General features: G+C 51.7%; 1 protein-coding gene across 1 annotated transcript in view; it reads left to right on the forward strand.

The window, feature by feature from the left end:
* chd6 (chromodomain helicase DNA binding protein 6) overlaps positions 1 to 22,692 on the forward strand; it is a 54,837-nt gene that overhangs the window by 24,898 nt on the left and 7,247 nt on the right. The window contains 33 exon segments of the mRNA XM_056606889.1: positions 387 to 508; positions 967 to 1,210; positions 1,742 to 1,918; positions 2,292 to 2,435; positions 2,867 to 2,965; positions 3,337 to 3,493; positions 4,027 to 4,237; positions 4,875 to 5,070; positions 5,369 to 5,533; positions 5,828 to 6,007; positions 6,603 to 6,713; positions 7,134 to 7,336; positions 8,219 to 8,299; positions 8,554 to 8,672; positions 9,014 to 9,173; positions 9,285 to 9,374; positions 9,496 to 9,599; positions 9,954 to 10,083; positions 10,517 to 10,701; positions 11,689 to 12,046; positions 12,152 to 12,360; positions 12,557 to 12,654; positions 12,945 to 13,766; positions 14,166 to 14,417; positions 15,393 to 15,711; positions 16,099 to 17,258; positions 17,260 to 17,437; positions 18,249 to 18,397; positions 19,067 to 19,348; positions 20,528 to 21,154; positions 21,564 to 21,806; positions 22,045 to 22,176; positions 22,434 to 22,538. Coding sequence (XP_056462864.1) covers positions 387 to 508; positions 967 to 1,210; positions 1,742 to 1,918; positions 2,292 to 2,435; positions 2,867 to 2,965; positions 3,337 to 3,493; positions 4,027 to 4,237; positions 4,875 to 5,070; positions 5,369 to 5,533; positions 5,828 to 6,007; positions 6,603 to 6,713; positions 7,134 to 7,336; positions 8,219 to 8,299; positions 8,554 to 8,672; positions 9,014 to 9,173; positions 9,285 to 9,374; positions 9,496 to 9,599; positions 9,954 to 10,083; positions 10,517 to 10,701; positions 11,689 to 12,046; positions 12,152 to 12,360; positions 12,557 to 12,654; positions 12,945 to 13,766; positions 14,166 to 14,417; positions 15,393 to 15,711; positions 16,099 to 17,258; positions 17,260 to 17,437; positions 18,249 to 18,397; positions 19,067 to 19,348; positions 20,528 to 21,154; positions 21,564 to 21,806; positions 22,045 to 22,176; positions 22,434 to 22,538 — 7,812 coding nt within the window.

The raw sequence follows: 22,692 nt of genomic DNA on the forward strand, positions 1-22,692 counted from the left end.
GGACACAAACCTGCACGCACAAGATTTGTCAATGGACTGCATTTATAAAGCACTTTTTGCAACCTGAGGCCTTCAGAAGCACTTTGCGATTATTGGCTCAAATTCACCCATTCATACCCACATTCTCACATCGACAGTGGTGTCAGTCATGCAAGGCCACAGCCAGCTCGTCTGAAGCAGTTAGGTTAGCAGTCTTGCTCAGGGACACCTCCGCACACAAACCTGCTCTACCTCACAAGCAACTATCTGGCTGCACATCCCGACTGTGTGTGCGTGCGTTTGCTACGTGTTTGGCATCGTTGTGGAAGTCTGAAAGCGAATCATTTCCCGATCAGTGTCCAGTGCTGGTGGCTGTATTGATGTTCCCCTGACCCTGCCCTGTGTAGGAGCGACCCCTCCCTGATAAGTGGCAGAAGCTGGGGCACTCCAAAGACTACCGCGGGGCCAACCAGCTCCGAGAATACCAGCTGGAGGGCATGAACTGGCTGCTCTTCAACTGGTACCATCGGTACGGCTACGCATGCACACACACACACACACACACACACACACACACACACACACACACACACACACACACACACACACACACACACACACACACACACACACACACACACACACACACACACACGCACGCATGTACCCATGCACGCACGCAAGGACTGATTCATTTAGTCTGCATTCATATACATTTGCGCACACTAGGTCATCAAGATAGCTCGTCTCTGTTCTCTCTTTCTCTCTCTCTTTGGAGAGAGAGAGAGAGGCATGACAAAAACACATTTGCATATTCCCAAAGTATAACAATATTATGTAGAAAACAGTGAATAAAATGAAACCAGAAATAAAGCGACGGTGAAGAAAATAGCAACATCAATGAGATGAATGAACACACAGACACAATCAAATCAGAATGCTGTCTCACAGTTGTACGTGTGTTTCATCTCGTTCTGATCCCAACAGGAAGAACTGCATCCTGGCCGACGAGATGGGTCTGGGGAAGACCATCCAGTCCATCACCTTCCTGTACGAGATGTTCAGCCTGGGCATCCGCGGGCCCTTCCTGGTCATTGCACCCCTCTCCACCATCACCAACTGGGAGCGGGAGTTCCGCACGTGGACCCCCCTCAACGCCATCGTCTACCACGGCTCCCAGATCAGCCGGCAGATGATCCTGCAGTACGAGATGTTCTACCGAGACCCCCAGGTAGAGAGCCAAAGATATGTATAAAAGGGAGGGGAGGGAAGAGGAGAGAGAGGGAGACCCCCCCAGATAGAGACATAGAGGTTTAGTGGGGGGGAGAGAGCGAGAGAGAGAGACCCCCAGATAGAGACATAGAGGTTTAGTGGGGGGGAGAGCGAGAGAGAGAGACCCCCAGATAGAGACATAGAGGTTTAGTGGGGGAGAGAGCGAGAGAGAGAGACCCCCAGATAGAGACATAGAGGTTTAGTGGGGGGGAGAGGGAAGGAGAAAGAGACCCCCAGTTAGAGAGACAAAGACGTGTATAGAAGGGAGGGGTGGGAGAGGGAGACCCCCAGATGGAGACACAGAGGTGCAGTGGGGGGAGAGAGCGAGAGAGAGAACCCCAGAAGGAGAGACATTGCAGAGGTAAAGTCTGGAGAGAGGGAAGGAGAAAGAGACCCCCAGGCAGGGAGTGGTCATTCATTACCGTTGCATTATTGCGCTCTGCTATTTGCACACAGCTTAACGGTCCCTCTTCTCTCTCTCCTCTCCCAGGGGAACTCTATCCCAGGGGTGCTGAAGTTCCACGGGGTGATCACCACCTTCGAGATGATCATGGCCGACTGCCCCGAGCTGAAGAAGCTCCACTGGCGCTGCGTGGTCATCGACGAGGCCCACCGCCTCAAGAACCGCAACTGTAAGCTGCTGGAGGGCCTGAAGATGATGAACCTGGTGCGTAGCCCCCCGCTCGGTCACACAACACAAACACACGCACATCTCTGTGCTCTGTTAGATGATGATGTGCTTGAGGAGGAGATGAGATCCCCTCTGGTAGTCCCACACCAGGGAAAGTCACTTGGTACTGCAGCTCAAGAGTGTAAAGGATGTGTGTGTGTGTGTGTGTGTGTGTGTGTGTGTGTGTGTGTGTGTGTGTGTGTGTGTGTGTGTGTGTGTGTGTGTGTGTGTGTGTGTGTGTGTGTGTGTGTGTGTGTGTGTGTGTGTGTGTGTGTGTGTGTGTGTTCCGAGCGAACAGCATGTGATCAATGGCTAGTGGTTCTAAGCTGTCTTCCAGAGGTAACAGATCCTGTCGCTTGCTTTGCTATAGGAACACAAGGTTCTGCTGACCGGCACTCCTCTGCAGAACTCTGTGGAGGAGCTGTTCAGTCTGCTGAACTTCCTGGAGCCGCTGCAGTTCCCCTCAGAGAGCACCTTCCTGGAGGAGTTTGGGGACCTGAAGACAGAGGAGCAGGTCTGTCCGACCTCCACTACATTATATATAAAGTGTATGAAGACTTTTATGTTTGCTTTAGCGCTCTGCTAAATCTTAAATACATTGCACGTGCTTTTTTAACACTGCCTTTATTTTCTATCTATTTTAATTTTAATACTCTACAATGCCTTTTTTTTTTACTTTGCCTATGTTTTCTTTTACTTATTTATTATTTTATATTATTGTATGACGTTGTTTCTATGTGAAGCACTTTGAGTCTGCCTCGTGTATGAAAAGTGCTAAATAAGTAAAGTTGCCTTGCCTTGACGATGAGGACCATATCAATACAGAACATGACGTCTCTTCATACCAATCTCCTCCCCTCCCCAATCTCTTTCACCTCCCTTATCTTCTCTTCCACCTCTCCGCTCCGCTCCTATCTCCTCTCGTATCCTCTCGTCTCCTCTCAGGTGAAGAAGCTACAGGCTATCTTGAAGCCCATGATGTTGAGGAGGCTGAAGGATGATGTAGAGAAGAACCTGGCACCTAAAGAAGAGACCATCATAGAGGTAGCTATCTGCCTGACTGATGTGAGGACGAGATGAGAAGTTCTGGAACACTGCCTTATTATTTATGTGTGTGTGTGTGTGTGTGTGTGTGTGTGTGTGAGTGAGATAAGGTGTGTTGGATTTGTGTGTGTATATATATGATGAGGTGCGCTGTGTGTGTGCATTATGTAAGTAACATTGGTGTGTACTTTTGTGCATTCTCTGTGCCAACAATTATGTGATGTATGTTTGCACATTATATCAAATTTTTGGATAAGATGCAGTCCTCACCTTTCTGGGTAATTGACATAAAGTGTAGTACTACATCTATCCCTGGAGGCTGGTTTCCAGAATGTGTAACAGCCGGTGTGTTGCGGTGCTGCCCCCTGCAGGTCGAGCTGACCAATATGCAGAAGAAATACTACCGGGCCATCCTGGAGAAGAACTTCTCCTTCCTGTCTAAAGGTGCCAACCAGCACAACATGCCCAACCTCATCAACACCATGATGGAGCTACGCAAGTGCTGCAACCACCCCTACCTCATCACAGGTACACACACACACACACACACACACACACCCTGGCCTCTCGGGTACAAGCACAAACACCCCTAGCTCATCATAGGTACACACACACACACACACACACACACACACACACACACACACACACACACACACACACACACACACACACACACACACAATCACACTTCTCCTTCCCTCTTTCTATCCTTCTCCATCCTTCTCTCTCATTCTCTGTCTCCTTCCCTCACTGTTGCTCTCCCTCCCTCTATCCCCTCTCTCCTCCTTCCCTCTCTCTATCCTTTTCGCTCCTTTTCCCTCCTTCTCTGTCTCCTTCCCTAACTGTTGCTCTCCTTCCCTCTATCCCCCTCTCTCTCCTCCTTCCCTCTTCTGCTCTCTATCCTTCTCTCCTTCTCTCTCTCCTTTTCTCTCCACTCCTTCCAATTCTGTATGTGTTTTTTGTTTCTGCTGCTGCCTGTCTCCTTTGAAAAATGTATTCTGAAACTCAACGGGGATCTCTTGGTTGAATACTTGTTCAATGGATCTCCTCCCCTCCAGGAGCGGAGGAGAAGATCCTGGACAGCTTCAGGAAGAGCCACAGCCCGGATGCGTGGGACTTCCAGCTGCAGGCCATGATCCAGGGTGCGGGGAAGCTGGTGCTGATAGACAAGCTGCTGCCCAAGCTGCTGGCCGGGGGGCACAAGGTGCTCGTCTTCTCCCAGATGGTCCGCTGCCTCGACATCCTGGAGGACTACCTCATCCAGAGACGGTGGGCTCCCTAGCACAGAGCGTACTTGCACTAACCTCATCCAGAGACGGTGGAAAACTAGCGCAGAGCTAATGAAGCACTAGTCTCATCCAGGGACGGTGGAAAACTAGCGCAGAGCTAATTAAGCACTAGCCTCATCCAGTGACGGCGGAAAACTAGCGCAGAGCTAATTAAGCACTAGCCTCATCCAGAGACGGTTAGCTAACCAGCAAAGAATTAACTAAGTCCTAGCTTCATCCAGCAAAGTTGACTGGCTGAATAAACAGCAGCCTCATATGTATGGAGAAAAGGGAAGGTAGAGAGGGAGAGGGGAGGGCGGGAGAGATGCAGATTGAAGGAGAGACCGAAAGCGAGAGAGAGTTGGGGCGGTGGAGGAAAAGAGAAAAGTTGTGTATGTCAGCGTATTGCTTGGCAACGTTTTCTAATGACTTTATTCATCCATCAGGGAAGGGAGCACATAGTGTTCTTGACTCGACTGAGTGTGTGTGTGTGTGTGTGTGTGTCCCTACTGAATTAAGTTTAACATTGACCGTGGTCACGGGAATACAAAGGTCTCTCCTTTGCTTTAGAACCTGTTGAGTCGAGAACGTTCTTCCTCTGCTGGCCTGGTACTGAAACCTCCCCTGCTCTTCCTCAGCTACACGTACGAGCGCATCGACGGGCGCGTGCGCGGGAACCTCCGGCAGGCGGCCATCGATCGCTTCTCCCGGCCCGACTCGGACCGCTTTGTGTTCCTGCTGTGCACGCGGGCGGGGGGGCTGGGAATCAACCTCACCGCCGCGGACACCTGCATCATCTTCGACTCCGACTGGAACCCCCAGAACGACCTGCAGGTACACACGCACACACATGCGCATGCCCGCCCGCCCGCACGCACGCACGCACGCACGCACGCAAGCACGCATGCACGCTCGCACGCACGCACGCACGCACGCACGCACGCACGCATGCACGCACGCAAGCACGCATGCACGCACGCACGCACGCACGCACGCACGCACGCACGCACGCACACACACACTGTAATACAGACACACACGCAGACCAGAACCGCATGCAGCTTCATCACATCAAGCCCTTTTCAGTGTAAGTGTTTCAACTTCCTGTGTTTGCTCCACCCCCTCCCACCAGGCTCAGGCGCGCTGCCACCGGATTGGCCAGTCGAAGGCGGTGAAGGTGTATCGGCTGATCACCAGGAACTCGTATGAGAGGGAGATGTTTGATAAGGCCAGCCTGAAACTGGGTCTGGACAAGGCTGTTCTACAGGACATCAACCGCAAAGGCAGCGTCAATGGGGTACATCATATCATAATATGCATGTTACATTATGCATACGATTTATTATATTGGGGGGAACAGTGCAGTTAGCACTGCTGCTGGACAGCAAGAAGGTTTCAAATCCAGGGTCGATCTTTCTTTGAAAAAGTGAAAAGCAGGTGAAAAAATGCTTCACGCTCATATACTATACATGATGATAAAGTTTAAAGTTGCGATGTTTAAGACTAAGCCTGCGTCAAGGACCGCTCCGTCCTTTCCTGAAAGCGTATGGCGACTATGTGATTATTGACTGTAAGGCCTGCGTGTATCAAGACGCAGCAGTTGTCTAAGCTGGAGGTGGAGGACCTGCTGAGGAAGGGTGCGTACGGAGCCCTGATGGACGACGAGGACGAGGGCTCCAAGTTCTGTGAGGAAGACATCGACCAGATCCTCCAGAGAAGAACCCAGACCATCACCATCGAGTCTGAGGGCAAGGGCTCCACCTTCGCCAAGGTACCCTTCAGTCCCACGCCTCGGTGACCATCGTCTCGGCTATCGGCTTCGTTACTGCCGTCTCCTTAAAAGGGATCAGTCACCCTCTGCTATGCTTTAGTATAAGACGGCTTCATATTTGTGGTTTGAAAATAAAAAGGCGGTTTACAAAATCCACTCTGCTGATAAATGCACGAAAAAATGTGTTCATTGATGTGATTGGTCTTTTTTTTATGTATATCTATAACTATATATTTTAGTCTTTTCACAACATTTGTATTAAGCAGTCCTTCCTTAAATTAGAAAATAGCCCAGTGTGATGTTTCGTTGACATCTAATTGCACTATTAAAACCTCAGAATGACCACCTCTTTCCTTCTATAGCAATTAAAGGGGAGTCGTACAATAATTAAAAACCCTTTAACTACCAGACACCAATAAACACGGCTGGCTGGATCGTTCACTCGGCTGTAATGAAATCCCAGAGGAGCGATCATATTCCGCCTATGTTCTGTTCTATTTACCTGTTGTGACTTGGCAATATGTCAGGTGTAAGCTACCAGAACTCTGATAACAGGTGGTTTGATCTCTCCTCCCCTCGGCCCACATGCCTACAGGCCAGTTTTGTGTCTTCTGGGAACAGGACAGACATCTCCCTTGACGACCCCAACTTCTGGGCCAAGTGGGCCAAGATTGCGGAGTTGGAGATAGACTCCAAATCAGAGAAGGTAGGGGAGAATACATTCCTCACTTCTCTTCCTTCTCTTCTGTCTCTTTTGTGCTTGCATCTGTTTTATTTGATTTTAATTGACCCCATATTCTATATAATGTCTCTTCCTCACTCTCATTCTTTCTTAAGCTATCTCTCTACCTATCTCTTCCAACCTCTCATTGTTCATCTCACTGCTCTCCCTTTCTCACTCACTCACTCTCACTCCTTCTCTCTACCTCACCCTCTCACTCAATTCTCCTCTACAACTTTCTCTCTTACTGTTCCTCTCTCTCTCTCTCTTTCTCTTGTCTCTCTCTATTCCCCCACTGTTTACATGTTACTATCTCTCTCACACCATCTCTCTTCCCATCCCTTGCTCTATTTCCCCGCACCCTTTTAATTTGCCTACCCCCTCCCCTCTCTCCCCCTCCCCAAGGAGTCCCTGGTCATCGACACCCCGCGGGTGAGGAAGCAGACCCGCCACTACAACTCGTTTGAGGACGACGAGCTGATGGAGTTCTCTGAGCTGGACAGCGACTCAGAGGAACGGCCCAGTCGCTCGCGCCGGCTGGGCGAGCGAGCGCGGCGCTACCTCCGTGCCGAGTGCTTCCGGGTCGAGAAGAATCTGCTCATCTTCGGGTAGGCACACCTCGACCCCCACATGACCCCAGGGGTTCATTCACTCCACCGTGGGAGGTGAAAAGCTGGACTGAACGGGCTACAAGCTAGGCTAGGCTAAGAGCTAGATTGAATTAAGCTTGGAGCTAGTCCACGGAAAAGGCTGGGCTAAGAGCTAGGCTAAGAGCTATATAACTCCCGAAAGCAATATTGTGTATCATGGTGATGGTCGGAGCTACTTTTGTTTTCTTTTGTGGTACCTTTGGTGGTGTACGGTCGTGGCATGCGCTCGCTGGCGTTGATGGTACCACCAGCAGCAGGCAGCAGTCTCACCTCAGTTGTCCATGACAACCATCTGCAGCGCAGTGGCAATATTTAGATGCAGGTGTCAATATGAGGCAGACCTGCTCACAGCCCATAATAACTCTTAGGACTTCAGTTGTGTAGTACTGCCCTGTAGGTCAATGGAGGTATCCAATGTTTTGATTGGATAATAATAAATGCGGCCTACTGGTAACAGCTAGTTCATTACATGTGTGACTATTACCTATCACCTGTTCAAACTCGCACACAACGTCTAACTGATCACTGTTTTGATTGTTTTTTTTGTTTTGTTTTGTCTTGTTTTTGTTTTATTTATTTCTTATTGCTTATGTTTATTTATTTATTTATTTATTTATTTATTTTTCCACAATGTCTTGTTTTTTTTTTTTTAAATATGTATGATGACTATATGCTCTGTAAGGTGACCTTGGGTGTTTTGAAAGGCGCCTCTAAATTAAATGTATTATTATTATTATTATTATTATTATCACTGTTTTGGGCAATGTATGAATATATAATGTCTCTCTTCCTCCATGTATTTCCCTCTCCCCCTCTCTTCTTCCCCTCTCTCCCCCCCAGTTGGGGGAGGTGGAAGGACATCTTGAACCACGGTCGGTTTAAGTGGCACCTGACAGAGAATGACATGGAGGCTGTCTGCAGGTAAGAGGACAGACCTGTGTAATACTGTGTGTGGGATACTTGGTGGTTGATGTTTGGTGTGCGTGACAATGATGTTGCTGATGTGTGTGTGTGTGTTTGTGATACTAATGTTGTTTTTGTGTGTGTGCGTGTGTGTTACTGAAATGGTTGACTATATATTCATAAGGTTGTTGATGGTCAGGTTGTATGTTTATTGGGCTCTGTTTGAGACAGTGTTGTCTGTTTAACTAATATTGTGTATTTGTGTGTTAAAGGGCTCTACTTGTGTACTGCCTGAGACACTACAAAGGAGACGACAAGATCAAGAGCTTCATCTGGGACCTCATCACCCCCAGCAAGGAGGGCCAGGACCAGGCCTTGATGAACCACTCTGGTTAGCCTGGCTCCTATTCCTAACCCCTAACCCTAACCCCTCAGCCCCCAGCTAAACCACTCTGTTTAGCCTAGCCCCTAACCCTAACCCCTTGGCCCCCGTCAGCTAAAACACTCTGTTCCGCCTATTTCCTAACCCTAACCAACTCTGGTTAGCATAGCTTCTTATAAGCATCTCACTTAATTGAACCATTCCTAACCACTGTCAAGATGGTTGGCATCCGCATAGCTTCCCATGTGCCTGTGGTGCTGATTGTTAATTTGCTGTTTTTAATATGGGTATGAACTATGCCGGTGATATTGAGTAACACTTCAATCAAATTCCATTGATGATCATAAAAGGTCTGTCGGTGCCAGTCCCTCGCGGCCGGAAGGGCAAGAAGCTGAAGAACCAGCTGAACGCCCCTGAGGTGAAGAGCGCTGATTGGCTGGTCCACTGCAACCCTGAGGTGGTCCTTCAGGACGACAGCTACAAGAAGCACCTCAAACAGCACTGCAACAAGTCAGTACCGGTGGCACCACATTACACAGCTGAACCAACCTAACAAGCCCTGCATTACGCTGGATGGATACTGACCTTCCTTCCTTCCTTGTTTCCTTCCTCTCCTCCCAGGGTTCTGCTGAGGGTGCGGATGTTGTACTACCTAAAGGTGGAGGTGCTCGGAGAAGCGGCCAATCAGGCTCTGGAGGGAATCCCTGCCAGGTATGCAAGCCCCCCTGCTTTAGTTGGCACACCTGGTAGAGGCGGTGCGCAGACCCACCTGTTTTAGACGGCGCACCTGCTGTGGACGCTGTGTATGAGTCGAGTGTCGTTGTGTTGTCAGTAAGCTGGAGGTGGCTCTCCCGGACATCGACTACATCGAGATCCCGGCTGGCTGGTGGGACAGAGAGGCAGACAAGTCCCTCCTCATAGGAGTACACAAACACGGTAACTATGACGACCACCGACAGTTTAGGCACCCCGTCGCTGTTCCTATGGCAATCGAATGGTTTCAACGTTAACACCGAATAGTTTAGACCTGAACACCGTAACTATGGCTACTACAGCGGTTTAGACACAAACGGTAACCATTGCGTAAAAGGGTTTGATAGAACCACTGTAACTATGACAACTAACGCGCGCACGTGTGTGTGTGTGTGTGTGTGTGTGTGTGTGTGTGTGTGTGTGTGTGTGTGTGTGTGTGTGTGTGTGTGTGTGTGTGTGTGTGTGTGTGTGTGTGTGTGTGTGTGTGTGTGTGTGTATTTGTGCGTGTGTGCGCGTGTGTGTGTGTGCGTGCTCCAGGCTACGAGCGCTACATGGCTATGCGTGCGGACCCTGAGCTGTGCTTCCTGGAGAGGGTGGGCATGCCTGACGCTATGGCGCTATCCGCAGAACACACCGCCGGGGAGGGAGGGGCCGAGGCCGCAGACAGGTAGAGCACACACACACACACACACACACACACACACACACACACACACACACACACACACACACACACACACACACACACACACACACACACACACACAGACACACACACACAGACACAGACACACAGACATTTTGGGTTTTCCAGTTTCGATGATCATTTGTCTCTTTCATATTCCCTACCTTCTACCCAAGGTGCTTGTTTGTTGTGTGAGCTTAAAGGCCTACTCCTTTCTTCCTTTTCTATTCTCCACCTCTTCTCTTACTCTTTCCTCCCTTCCTCTCCTCTATTCTTTTCTCTCCTTCTCTTCTCCTGCTCTTCCCTCCTCTTCTCCTCTTCCATTCTCCTCTTCCCTCATCTACTTGTCTCCCCTCTTCTCACCTCCTCTCCTATTCTCTAATCATCCTCTTCTTCCTCTTCTCCCCCTTTGCAGTGTGTGTAAGAGCGAGGAGATGAAGGATGAGACGGAGTTGAAGGATGAGACGGAGTTGAAGGATGAAACAGAGATGAAGGATGAGACGGAGATCAAGCCTGACGGAGGAGAAGAGAGGGAGGAGAGGGAAGAGGTTGAGCAGAGGGAAGAGGGGGAGCAGAGAGAAGAGGGGGAGCAGAAGGAGGAGAGGGAAGGGGGGGAGCAGAAGGAAGAGGGGGAGCAGAGGGAAGTGGAAGAACCAAGGGAAGATGAACCAAGGGAAGATGTGGAGGAGAAGAGAGAGGAGGGCAACAAGGTGAGAACCAGCATGCCCGCGGACTAACTGTCACTCAAATACACTCACTCTGTTCATCCATCACTCTCACATACTCACTCCATTTATCTCCATCACCCTCACACACTTTCAATTTATCTCCATCACTTTCACAAAGACTCACTGCATTCATCCATCACTCTCCCACACCCACGCCATTTCTCTCATTCACTCTCACACACTTTCCATTTATCTCCATCACTGTCACACACTATCCATTTAACTCTTTCACTCTCACACACTATCCATTTATCTCCATAACTCTCACACACTGTCCATTTATCTCCATCACTCTTGCTTTCATCATCTTTGTCTCTCTCTTCAATAAAGGTATTCATGTTTGCACTTCATTTGGGGACCATAAACTGGTGACTGATATCCCAGTGTTTAGCTGTAGATGTGAATCAGAGAACGTGAGAGTGAACACATTACACCATGTCCTGTAGGGGGAGGCCAGCAGCAGCACGCTGGTGAAGCCTGACGACGCCACGGCACCAGGTGAGACTCACGGGGTCAGAGGTCAGCCTCCACACTGTGACCTCCTTGTTATTGATGTCTTAATGTGTTATTTGATGTATACATTCATTAGCGTGTTGGTGTTATTAGTTTGCTGTGTTGTACAGGTGTGTTTGTGCTGATGTGCTGTCTCCATGGTTACCAGCTGATTCCGAGTCGGCCGGCGAGCCGGGGGTCCTGGACGAAGCCCCGGCGGTCACCATGACAACAGCGGCCCCCCTGCCCCCTCCCCTCATTACGGACACTATGGCGACAGCGTTGGTAATGGCAACGCCTGGGACAGGAAGTGGGACAGGAAGTGGGGTGGCGGAACTGCAACTGGTGCAGGCTGGTCCCCGCCCCCCCACATGGCCCGCTGGCCCCGCCCTCACGGCCCGGCTGCGGCGCTTGGTCGCCGCCTACCAGCGCTTCACCATGCGCCGCGAACCCCTCCCCCTCCGCCCCGACTACCTGATGCACGACGGCCTGGTCGGCATGACGATGGGAGGGGGTGGGCTCCAGCAGCAGCAGCATCACCAACAACAACAACATCAGCAACAACAACAACAACAACAGCACCAACAATTCCTCCATCAGCACACCCATCACTCCCACCATGGTGGGGCTGGGGGCCCGTTGGCGTGGCAACTTGGGGAGGAGCTGCGGCGGTGTTCCGTGGTCGCAACGGAGACGGACCCACTCTTTCTGGAGTGGCAGCGGAGGTAACCAATCAGAACTCGTCTTTGTTTGATCAATGTGGATGTCGGAGGGACTTTCTCAAAGACCTTTGATTAAGAAATGTTAAAAAGTGTGGGGTTTTTTTGTAGGTGGACGCGGCGCGAACAGGCGGACTTCTACCGCACAGTGTCGTCGTTCGGCGTGGTGTACGACCCCGAGAGGAAGGCGTTTGATTGGTCAACGTTCCGGGCGCTGGCACGGCTGGAGAGGAAGACGGACCAGAGCCTGGAGAGATACTTCAGCTCCTTCGTCAACATGTGCAGGACCGCCTGCAGACTGCCGCCCAGGAAGGACGAAGGTGAAAGCCAGCAAACTGCTATAGACAGACAGACAGACAGACAGACAGACAGACAGACACAATGTATCCATCTTCTACATGTTCTCATTTCATGTTGAAGCTGTTCTTTAATTCTATTGTTGCAGACATCCACACACATCTCTCTGTTTCTCTTTACTGCGCCTCTCTACTGACCGTTTCCATGTCTTTCGCCCAGGCCTGATGGATGCGGCAGTGTTTGTGGAGCCGCTGACAGAGGAGAGAGCAGCAAGGACACTGTACCGCATTGAACTGCTCCGCAAAATCAGAGAACAGGTAAGGTTGAGTCCAGGGTGTTATAGAACAGTGAGGTCTGGTCAGGTGTGTTAGAGAACAGAGAGGTCTGGTCAGGTGTGTTAGAGAACAGGTAAGGTCGGGTGGTCTTTGTATAAAGCATCCACTAAATGACTCTATAATCACAGTGCTATGCCAATAGGCATAGTACCTCTGACAGTAGTACATGCAGACTACGAATAATTAATTTTTACGTTAATACACGAATAATGTTACTGCTGCCAACAGTGCATGGTTAATGTAGTAATATGCGCCCCCCCCCCCGCCCCCAGGTCCTGCGCCACCCGCTGCTGTCCGCCCGCCTCCAGCTGTGCCGGCCGTCTCTCTACCTCCCCGTGTGGTGGGAGGGCGGGAAGCACGACCGGGACCTGCTGATCGGGGCGGCCCGCCACGGCCTCAGCCGCACCGACTACTTCATCCTCAACGACCCCCAGCTCACCTTCCTGGACGCCCACCGCAACTACGTCCAGAAGGAGAGCCAAGCGGCTGTCCTCGCGGGCTACGGCCCCCACCACCACCTCCACGCCGCGGCCCAGCACCACCACCACCACCACCACCACCACCACCCCGCCGCCGCCGTCTCCTCCTCCTCCTCCTCCACGTCCTCCTCCTCGGCCCACCCGCAGCTGCCGCACCCCCACTGCTGCCTCTACGACTCGGGGCTGGGCTGCCACTCACCCCAGCCCCCAGAGTACCCCCACCCCCACTCCACGCCGCCGCCGGTGCCCTCCCACCCCCACCACCACCCCCACCTCCACCCGGCGAACCCCGACGGGCCCCAGGGCTCGGCCTCCCCCGGCCTGGCCATGGTGTCCGGACCCCGGGCGGACTTCCTGGACTGCCCCCCGCTGGACGACGGGCTGGAGCTGGGCTCGCTGTCGGCCGACGCCCTGCACGGGGGCAAGGCCTCCAAGGAAGCCCTCAACGGCTTCCCCTTCAACTCGGCCGCCGGGGGGCAGAGCATGCTCAACTCGTACGGGCTGGGGGGCCCGGACCTGGGCTCCAAGCTGCGCAGTGACGTGCTGGTGGGCCAGCAGGGCTCCTCGGAGGAGACGGGCCTGATGGCTCCGTCGGTGGAGCTGGACAGACTGCAGGTGACTCATTTGGTACAATGACCCAAGCGATTTAATTGTATGTGTCGCACGTTGTATACATGAAAACGCATCTCTCCCGTCATTGTGAATCGTCCTCCACATCAAATCATATTTTCTTTACATATTTTTTTTGTGGAATCACGCGTCGCAGCACTTTCAAACTCACTCGTCTGGTCCTCCGTCCATCCGTATATTCATCTACCATTTGACCATCCTGATATACATCCATTAATCTTCCATGGATCTGTCCATCAATCCGCAACGGATCTCCAACCACCCATTTATCATCCATCCATCTCTATAAGTCCATAACCATCCATCCGTCCATCCTTAAAGCCATCGACCAGCCATCCATCACTCCATGGTCTAACCCCTGACTGGCCCCTCCTCCCCCCCCAGGCTCCCTGGGACGGGACGGACCACTCCAGCCCGGCCCACCACATGTTCAACGAGGCAGACCCCATCCTGGGCCCCCCTACACTGGAGCCGGGCTTCCTGGAGGAGGACGAGGAGGAGGCGCAGGGGGCCGACCCAGGGGGCGAGGAAGGAGGGACTCTGGAGGAGTGCCTGGGCCTCCCGCCCCCGTCCTCCTCCCACCCCTCGGCCGAGGACGCCGGGGAGCCGCTGTCCTCCAGCTACATGCTCTTTAAGGTCAGTCCCACCTGTAGTCCCACCTGTAGTCCCACCTGTAGTCCCACCTGTAGTATCACCTGTAGTCCAACCAGTCCCACCTGTAGTCCAACCAGTCCCACCTGTAGTCCCACCTGTAGTCCCACCTGTAGTCCCACCTGTAGTCCCGCCTGTAGTCCCACCTGTAGTCCCGCCTGTAGTCCAACCAGTCCCACCTGTAGTCCCACCTGTAGTCCCACCTGTAGTCCCACCTGTAGTCCCACCTGTAGTCCCACCTGTAGTATCACCTGTAGTCCAACCAGTCCCACCTGTAGGGGGGTCCCCCCTGTAGTCCCACCTGTAGTCCCCACCCACTGTAGTCACAACCACCAGTCCCACCTGTAGTCCCACCTGTAGTCCCACCTGTAGTCCCACCTGTAGTCCCACCTGTAGTATCACCTGTAGTCCAACCAGTCCCACCTGTAGTCCCACCTGTAGTCCCACCTGTAGTCCCACCTGTAGTCCCACCTGTAGTCCCACCTGAAGCCTGTCTTATTGTCCGAGTTGTAGTTCCACCTCTAGTCCAAATTGTAGTCCAACTTGAAGCCTGACTTATTGTCCGGGTGGTAGTCCCTCCCGCTAGCCGAACTTGTAGTCCAACCTGTAGTCCAACTTGTAGCCTGACTCAGTCCAACATCCAGTCCAACTTGTAGCCCAGTCTTTAGGCCAACTTGTAACTCAACATGGGGTCCAACCTGTAGCCCAACCTCAAGCCAACTTGTATTTAACTGATCTTCTTAGGGTTATTGGTTATGTTTTGATCACATGCCAAAGTGATTCTGTATTTAATATGTGTCTATTGACCAGGACTTTCTGTATATAATTGACCAGGTGTCTCCATATCTAATTGACCATATGTTTCTCTATCTAATTGACCAGTTATTTTTCTGTACTTCATCCACACAGGGGTTTCTGTATTTTATTGACCAAGTGTTGGGTTTATTTTTTTCCATCCAGGATATCGGTGTGAGTGAAGAAGCCAGCGCTGACCACACAGACCTCTCAACCAGCCCCCCTCCACCCTACGTCCCGCCTCCCCCGCTCTCCCTCTCTGACATCACCGCCCCTGATCCTCACGATAGGCTAGGCCACTCTGATGTCACAGAGCCCCTAGCCAATCATGACGAGGATGAAGGATCCCGGCAGACAGGGAGTGGAGTGTTTGAATTTGATGACAAGGAGGAGGTGGAGGAGATGGATACGGACGACCTGGAGCGGAACTTGGACCCAACAGAGGACCAGGTGCTGGGACACGGAGAGTCCAGCACACACCAAGGTGGGTCACCCAGAGTTAGTGGTCTCAGTTTGGACATTTGTCATTCTAGGAGATACTTTATCCATTCATTGGGGCTGAGGAATGCAGCACTAGACTAAGTTTAACTGCTACCGCTCTACAATTTACAATCTGTTTTTTATTTTATTTATTTATTATTCATCAGACAGACTTTACCTTATAACCTCTTACATACAAATATTTATTTGTTGCTTTGGAAAGGATAAAAGGGTTTATCCTTACCATAATGCTTGTGGTTTTATTATGGTAGCTAGTCACACATAGTATTACATCAAATGATGTCAGACTGATATCTCATTATTATTTTACATAACCATCGTAAGAAGGAAAAGCTGTTGTGCGTTCCTGACTTCTCCTTTGTCTCTGCAGCTGACGACCATAGTCTAGGTCTTCTGGACGGACCCTCCCTGGTAGGGGGCCCTATTATCGCCATGACCCCAGAACCAGACATGGAAGCCGGGGAGGAAGACAGCATGGAGACCCCACCCCAACCATCTCCTGACCTCCTGGAGCCACCTTGTTCCAGGGAGGACCTGGAGAACATGGCCCAGGAGGAGCTCGGCTCCCTGGGGAGGCTGGAGCTGAAGACAGCGGGCGACCCAATGGAGGAAGAGGAGAAGCAGGGGGAGGACGTGTTGGATGGACTGGGGCTTGGTCACAGAATCGAACAGAACGGAATGGATGGATGTTCACAGGACATTCCGTCAGCGGACCTCCCACTCATGGAAGGAATGGCAGAAGGTTCTAGTGCAGAAAGGACTCCCATGACCCCAGAAGTTCCGGACGACGATAACCTGGGCCGAGCCATTTCTCTCCCACCCGACTCTGCGTTGTCGCCCTGCGATCATGACGCAGAAGTCGTCACCGGGCAACCGGAGCCACACAAAGGAGAGCTGCAACAAAACCTTTACGCTGCACACTCCATCATCCACTGGTCCACCTCTGATTCGTCCCCGACCGATCTGTCTATGTCTGCCTTCGAGAGGAACGAGAAAGCAGGGTTCCAGCAGTCTCAACATGGAGTTGTAGACCAGGACGACATGGCCAACGCCAGGAGGATCTGTGAGGACAAACCTGGTCAGCTGGGACTGGATGGGAAGTTCTCCGCGTGGCAGGAGGATAGCAAACCGCACCTGGTGGGCCGACCCATCAAGAAGGAGGAGACCAAAGGGGAGGCAATGGAGGAGGAGTTACCTTTGTATCCACACAATGCTCCAGACGTCAAGCCCCCGAACCTCCTCGGATACACCGTCAAGACGGAGGGTCTTGTGCCCAAAACAGAGCAGTTCGAGTTCTCGGTGAAACCCGAAGAGATGGAGTCCAAGTCTGAAGATCTGAGCTTCTCCACCAAAGCCGAGAACCATCTTCAGTTCGCCTCATACGGTGCTGGAATAAAGTCAGAGTCAAAGCCAGGGAGCGTGGACTTGATTGGGTATCCAGACTGTAACGAACTGAAGCCCGAGACCAAATCAGAAGGTCTTGGCTTTGACGGCTACCCGGACAGCTCTGAGATCAAGCCTGAACCCAAGCCCTGAAGGGGTTGGGTTCACAGCCTACCCGGACACGAAGGTGGAGACCAAGAGGGAGTTTCTGGAGGCTGACAGCACGGTACAGACCCACAAGCTGGAGCAAGGGGAGGGGCTGGCTGAAGCCCCTGAGAGCCCACAGGTCAAAGTTCAGATGAAGGAGGAGAGGCCAAAATCACCAGGTACGCATGGAGTCGAGATGTTTTGAGAAACTGTTGTCCTTAAAAGGATGTCCTTTGCTTCATTATACCCTCCAAATACAATGCTTTGATAAAAGCAAGTTTTCCATTAGTCAAAATAACATTAAGTTGAACGCACCTTGCGTTCCTCTAAAATGTAACACTGTGACCAGGTGTTTCAATATTGGGATGAAAGCATCTTCTGGCTTAGTGTCTAGTTGACCTTTAGCAACCCACTCATCCCCAAACTCCAGACCAACTAGTTGTCCCCTTGTAATTTTTGATCGCTCCCTAAAAAAATACTTTCCTCTGGTGCAGCCTTGTTTTATTTAATTTGGGAGGCGCACCTTGTTCATCATCAACTGAAGCTTCCTCCGCCGAGTGCTGATTGGTCCTATCATACCTCACCCGTGTGCTGATAAGTCCTAGCATCTTCACAAGTTTGAAAAAGGCTATTAACCGGATTAAGGCCAAGTTGATCTGTATAGAGGAACATAATGGGAACTTGCCAGATCGGGATGGTCTCGTGAAGCTCGAATGACCATGTGAATGAATGAACATGTGAAAGACAGTTGTGTTGAGTGATTTGACTGAAGCGTTGATGTTTGATTGCGTGTGAGGTTGTTTGTGTTTGACTTCCAGGTGGAAGGTTCTGGGTTGAAACCCACTGTCTGCAGTCTAACCTTCAAGCATCCAAGGGAAAGACGCGCACCCTTTGGATAACAAGGCGGTCAATATTTCAGTGGCCCACACGGCCTAAATAAACAAACCCAAATTCAACGTTTTCTACCGCAATGTGTTCCCCCGGGTCCAGTGCCTGTGGTGGGTCCTACCCCGCCCCCAGCCCTCGCTAGCTCTTCCCTAGCCATGTGTGAGATTCCAGACAGCCTTCCATGACGCCCCGCAGCCCACCGCAAGCTGCTGCAGGAGAAAGCCCTCTACTCCTTCTCCGAGTGGCCCAAGGTACCTCCAGAGTAGCTTGTTGATGAATCCTGATTATCTACATTAACCTAATCCCAGGAGAAAGCCCTCTTCTCTTTATCCCATGGTCCAAGGTACATCCAGATTACATTTGATTATAAATTAGTATTGATTATATTCAATTATACATTTGTTTAAATTATTGATAATTCGTGATAAGATTGCTTGTATTCAACTAATCTCACAAGAAAGCCCTCTTCTCCTTCCCGAGGGGCCAAAACTGCCTCTAGAATAAGATGATTAATTAGATTATAGATTAATCTTTAATTTATATTATGCACATACAATTATCTCAGGGGAAAGTCCCAAGATTATAGATATTATTATAGATTAATCTTGACTAGGTTACACACATTATAAGTCCCGGGAGAAAGAATCTTGACTCCTTCTCCGGGTGGCCCAGATAAGAGATTATGTAAAATGCTATATATTAGAATATGTACAATATGTATTACACTACATTCTCTAATGGATATTGTAGTTATCCCAGGACAATATTTTCTACTCCTTCCCCAAGTGGCTCATTCTACTCTTTCAGATTGTATGACATGAATTTCTGACATTACATACGATTCTCTAATGATTAAGGTTACTAAAGCAAAAAACTGTATCGAAGGCGCTTAATCAGTGTGATGTTCCACTTCCTGTCAGGATCGCGTCATCATCAACCGCCTGGACAGCATCTGTCACGCTGTGCTGAAGGGGAAGTGGCCTTCGTCCAGTCAACAGTACGACTCCCCGAGCTCTCTGGCCGCTAACCCCTGCCTGGCCAACAGCCTAGCCCAGCATCATCCACTCCGGGCTGGCTACCTCCCTACTACAGCCCCCTGCTCCATCTCTGCAGGCCCCACAGGGCCCCACCAGGCCCGACTCCAACAGCCCAGCCCTGGGTTAGCCTTCTCTATCCCTCCCCCGCTCACCAGACTACCCAAGGTAAAACCAGTAATGATTAAAATCAATAATGATCATTAATATGGGAATGACCCCCTCCATTCACTGTCTTGTACATATGATTGTATGTCTGCATAGACGAAAACACATCCACCCTGCCATGTCATTGGTCCATAAGTGTCCAGTCTAGTATTCACTGCTTGGAAAAAAAAGTATTCACTGCTAGTTTAACAGCCTTCTTTAGCAAACCTAGATTAGGAAATTGTCATGAACTCACTCAGATGAGCAAGTATTCATAAATTGACCTACATTAAACTGAGCTATTTTAGTTTATCTAGCCTAGATTAGCTAATCATAAGGAAAGCAATCGACATTAGAAAACCTCCTGTATGAACAAGAACTAGATAAACAATATTAGTTTAATACTTAGCAATTCTTGGTTAACAAGCATATATTTGAACTAACCTACGTTGGGTAACTTAGGTCATTCAAGAGTAGATTAGCCCTCGGGTTGGTGCCTGGTGTAGCCAGGCACCAACAGGTGTACAGGTGTACACCAACAGGTGTATCAGAGTCTCAACTCAGATGTAGCAGACTTGTCCATCTCGGTTCTTTACCCAGGTGAAGCCGACAGGTGTATTAGGTTCTCTACTCAGTTGGAGCAGCATGTCTACCTGGGTTCTATACCCGGGTTTAGTGGACAGGTGTATCTGTGTTGTATCCAAGTCCATATGTGTGTCTAACGACATTATCTCTCATTCTCTATCTCCCTCCCACCCTGTCTGTCTCCTCACCTGTCTCTCTCGCTCACCTGCTTGCCCACCCGTCTCTGTCCCTCCCAACCTGTGTTACTCTCCATACCTGTCTCTCGCCCTTGTCCCGCTGTCCTCCTCCCTGTCTGTCTCCCTCTCCACCTCTATATCTCCCTCTCTTATTCCCCCAATCCATCTATCCCCCCACTCTACTCCACATCTCTCCCCCCACCTGTTTCGCCGCCTGTCCCTCTCTCCCTGCTCCTGTCTCTCTCTCCCTACCTGTCTCTCTCCCTGCTCCTGTCTCTCTCTCCCTACCCGTCCCTCTCTCCCTACCCGTCCCTCTCTCCCTACCTGTCTCTCTCTCCCTACCTGTCTCTCTCTCCCTACCTGTCCCTCTCTCCCTACCTGTCTCTCTCTCCCTACCCGTCCCTCTCTCCCTACCTGTCTCTCTCCCTGGACCTGACAGTACAAGGCCCGTGGCGGGGCTTCTGGGCGTGGTCAGTGGCGGCTCACGTCCTTGCCTCTCTTACAGGAGAGGTTGGTGGCCCCGCCCTACCTCCCTGAGCTCAAACGGGCCGGGGGGCGGCGGCCCTACGACTATGAGGCCGCCATCTTGGCCTCTGCCAGCAAAACGTCGGCCTCCTCTTCCTCTTCCTTGTCCGGCGCCGTCGGCGGTGACAAACCCCCGTTGGTGGCTCCGCCCTCTCACCGCGTGGGCGGACCCATGTTGCTCAACGGCTGGCAGGAAGTGGCCATCGACCTGACCAAACCGTCGGGGGATATGGCCGGAGGCACCCGTACCAGCAGCAGCAGCAGTATGGGAGGAGGAGAGGGTGCCATGACGACCATGACGACGACGACAATGGCCGGCTCTGGCCACAAGCTCCCCCCGCCCATCACGGCGCCGCTGGGGGGTCTGGACATGGCGGGCATCCTCCAGGCGGGCCTCATCCACCCCGTGACGGGACAGATCGTCAACGGCAACACGAGGGGAGACGACTCGCTGAGGAGGAGGCGTGGCAGGAGGAGGAACATGGAGGCGCTGTACTCGGAGTTCGCCAAGAGCAGAGGACTCCAGCTGCAGGAGGCCATGGTACGAGGAGAGGTGGAGGGAGAGAGAGAGAGAGAGAGAGAGGAGAGAGAGGAGGAGGAGTAGGAGGAGGAAGAGGGAGAGGGAGGATTGAGATGTAATGTGTTGTTCTTTGGAACCCAACTAGATTACCACACTAATAACAGCTCTCTTCTCTTCCTCTTTTTTTCTCTCTCGCCACTCTCACCCCCTCTCATTCTTCCCTCCCTATCTCTACCGTCGCTCTCTTTCGCTGTTTCTTCCTCCATCCTCCCTTCCCCCCTTCCCCATCCCTCTTCCTCCCTTCTCTGGTGTCCACCTCCTCTCCCCCTCATTCCCTATTCACCTCCCTTCACTCTCTCTGTCTGTATCTCTCTCTCACTCCCTCTTCTCTCACTCTCCCCCCCCCCCCCCCCTCCCCCACTCTATACAGGGCAGGGTGGAGGCAGTCAGCCACTCCTCCGTCTCCTCCTCCACCTCCTCGCCCTCTCCCTCGCCGTCGGACCGCCCCCCCGGCCCCCCAACCCCTTCCTCCTCCTGCTCCACCCCCACCCCCGCCCCCACCCCGCCCCAGAACGACACGTTGGCCGCTGATAGGCAGGCGGCCAGTAAGGGCCTTCTGGATTGGCTGAGGCAGAACCCGGGCTACAGCATGGACCTGCCAGCCTTCGCCCACGTGAGTCCCCAGCGCTCGGCCTCTCCGACCATGCTGTGACCTCACAGGAAATATTTTTTTTCAAATTGTTCTCCTGTTCAGCTGAGCTTGGGTGCGCGCTAATGTGTTAATACATTTCTCTACAATAAATGAAGAAATTATGAAAGGCAGCTTAATAGAACCTTAGTGCCATTGGTTCCTTCCAGTCGAGATGTTTAGTTGAGTTGAGACGTACCCTCTCCCCCCCCCCCCCCCTCAGTCCGGGCTCCATGGCCTGGTGGAGCGGCCCAAGCAGCGCCGACATCGCTGTAAAGACCCCACCAAGCTGGACGTCAGCTCCCTCACCGGGGAGGAGAGGGTCCCTGTGGTGCACCGGGGGACCGGGCGCCGGGTACGCACACTCATCTGCACGCACAAACGCACACGCACGCACACATGCAGTCAGTGGCTCTCAGTCACTCAAATATTACCGATACACAAGTATATATCATCATTATGTTAGCGTGTATTCTGAGTATTATACAGTGATATTCAACCCCTCCTAGCCCCGAGCGCATGGATAGGCCGGGACCACTCTCAGTCTATCCAGCAGGAAGCGGCAGTGCCGATGTGTTGGTCATCTCTCCCCTGCTCTTCTCTGTGCTGCAGCTAGGGGGCGCCATGGCCCCAGCCATCAAGGAGCTGTCCCAGTGGTTGGACGCTAACTCAGAGTACTACGTAGCGCCAGACTGGGCCGATGTCATCAAGACCTCCGTGAGTAGCGCACGCAAACACTAAACGGTTACAAACCTGGACATGGCGTCCGTGAGGTCACCCATTGGTTCACACACCGCCGCTTTGAGGGCGTAGATCTGCTCCTAGACCAGCAGCGGAGATGATCGGCGTTTGCCATATTGCTCAATCAGCG

Source organism: Gadus chalcogrammus, chromosome 13 (assembly GCF_026213295.1).
Source record: "Gadus chalcogrammus isolate NIFS_2021 chromosome 13, NIFS_Gcha_1.0, whole genome shotgun sequence".
Lineage (NCBI taxonomy): Eukaryota > Metazoa > Chordata > Actinopteri > Gadiformes > Gadidae > Gadus > Gadus chalcogrammus.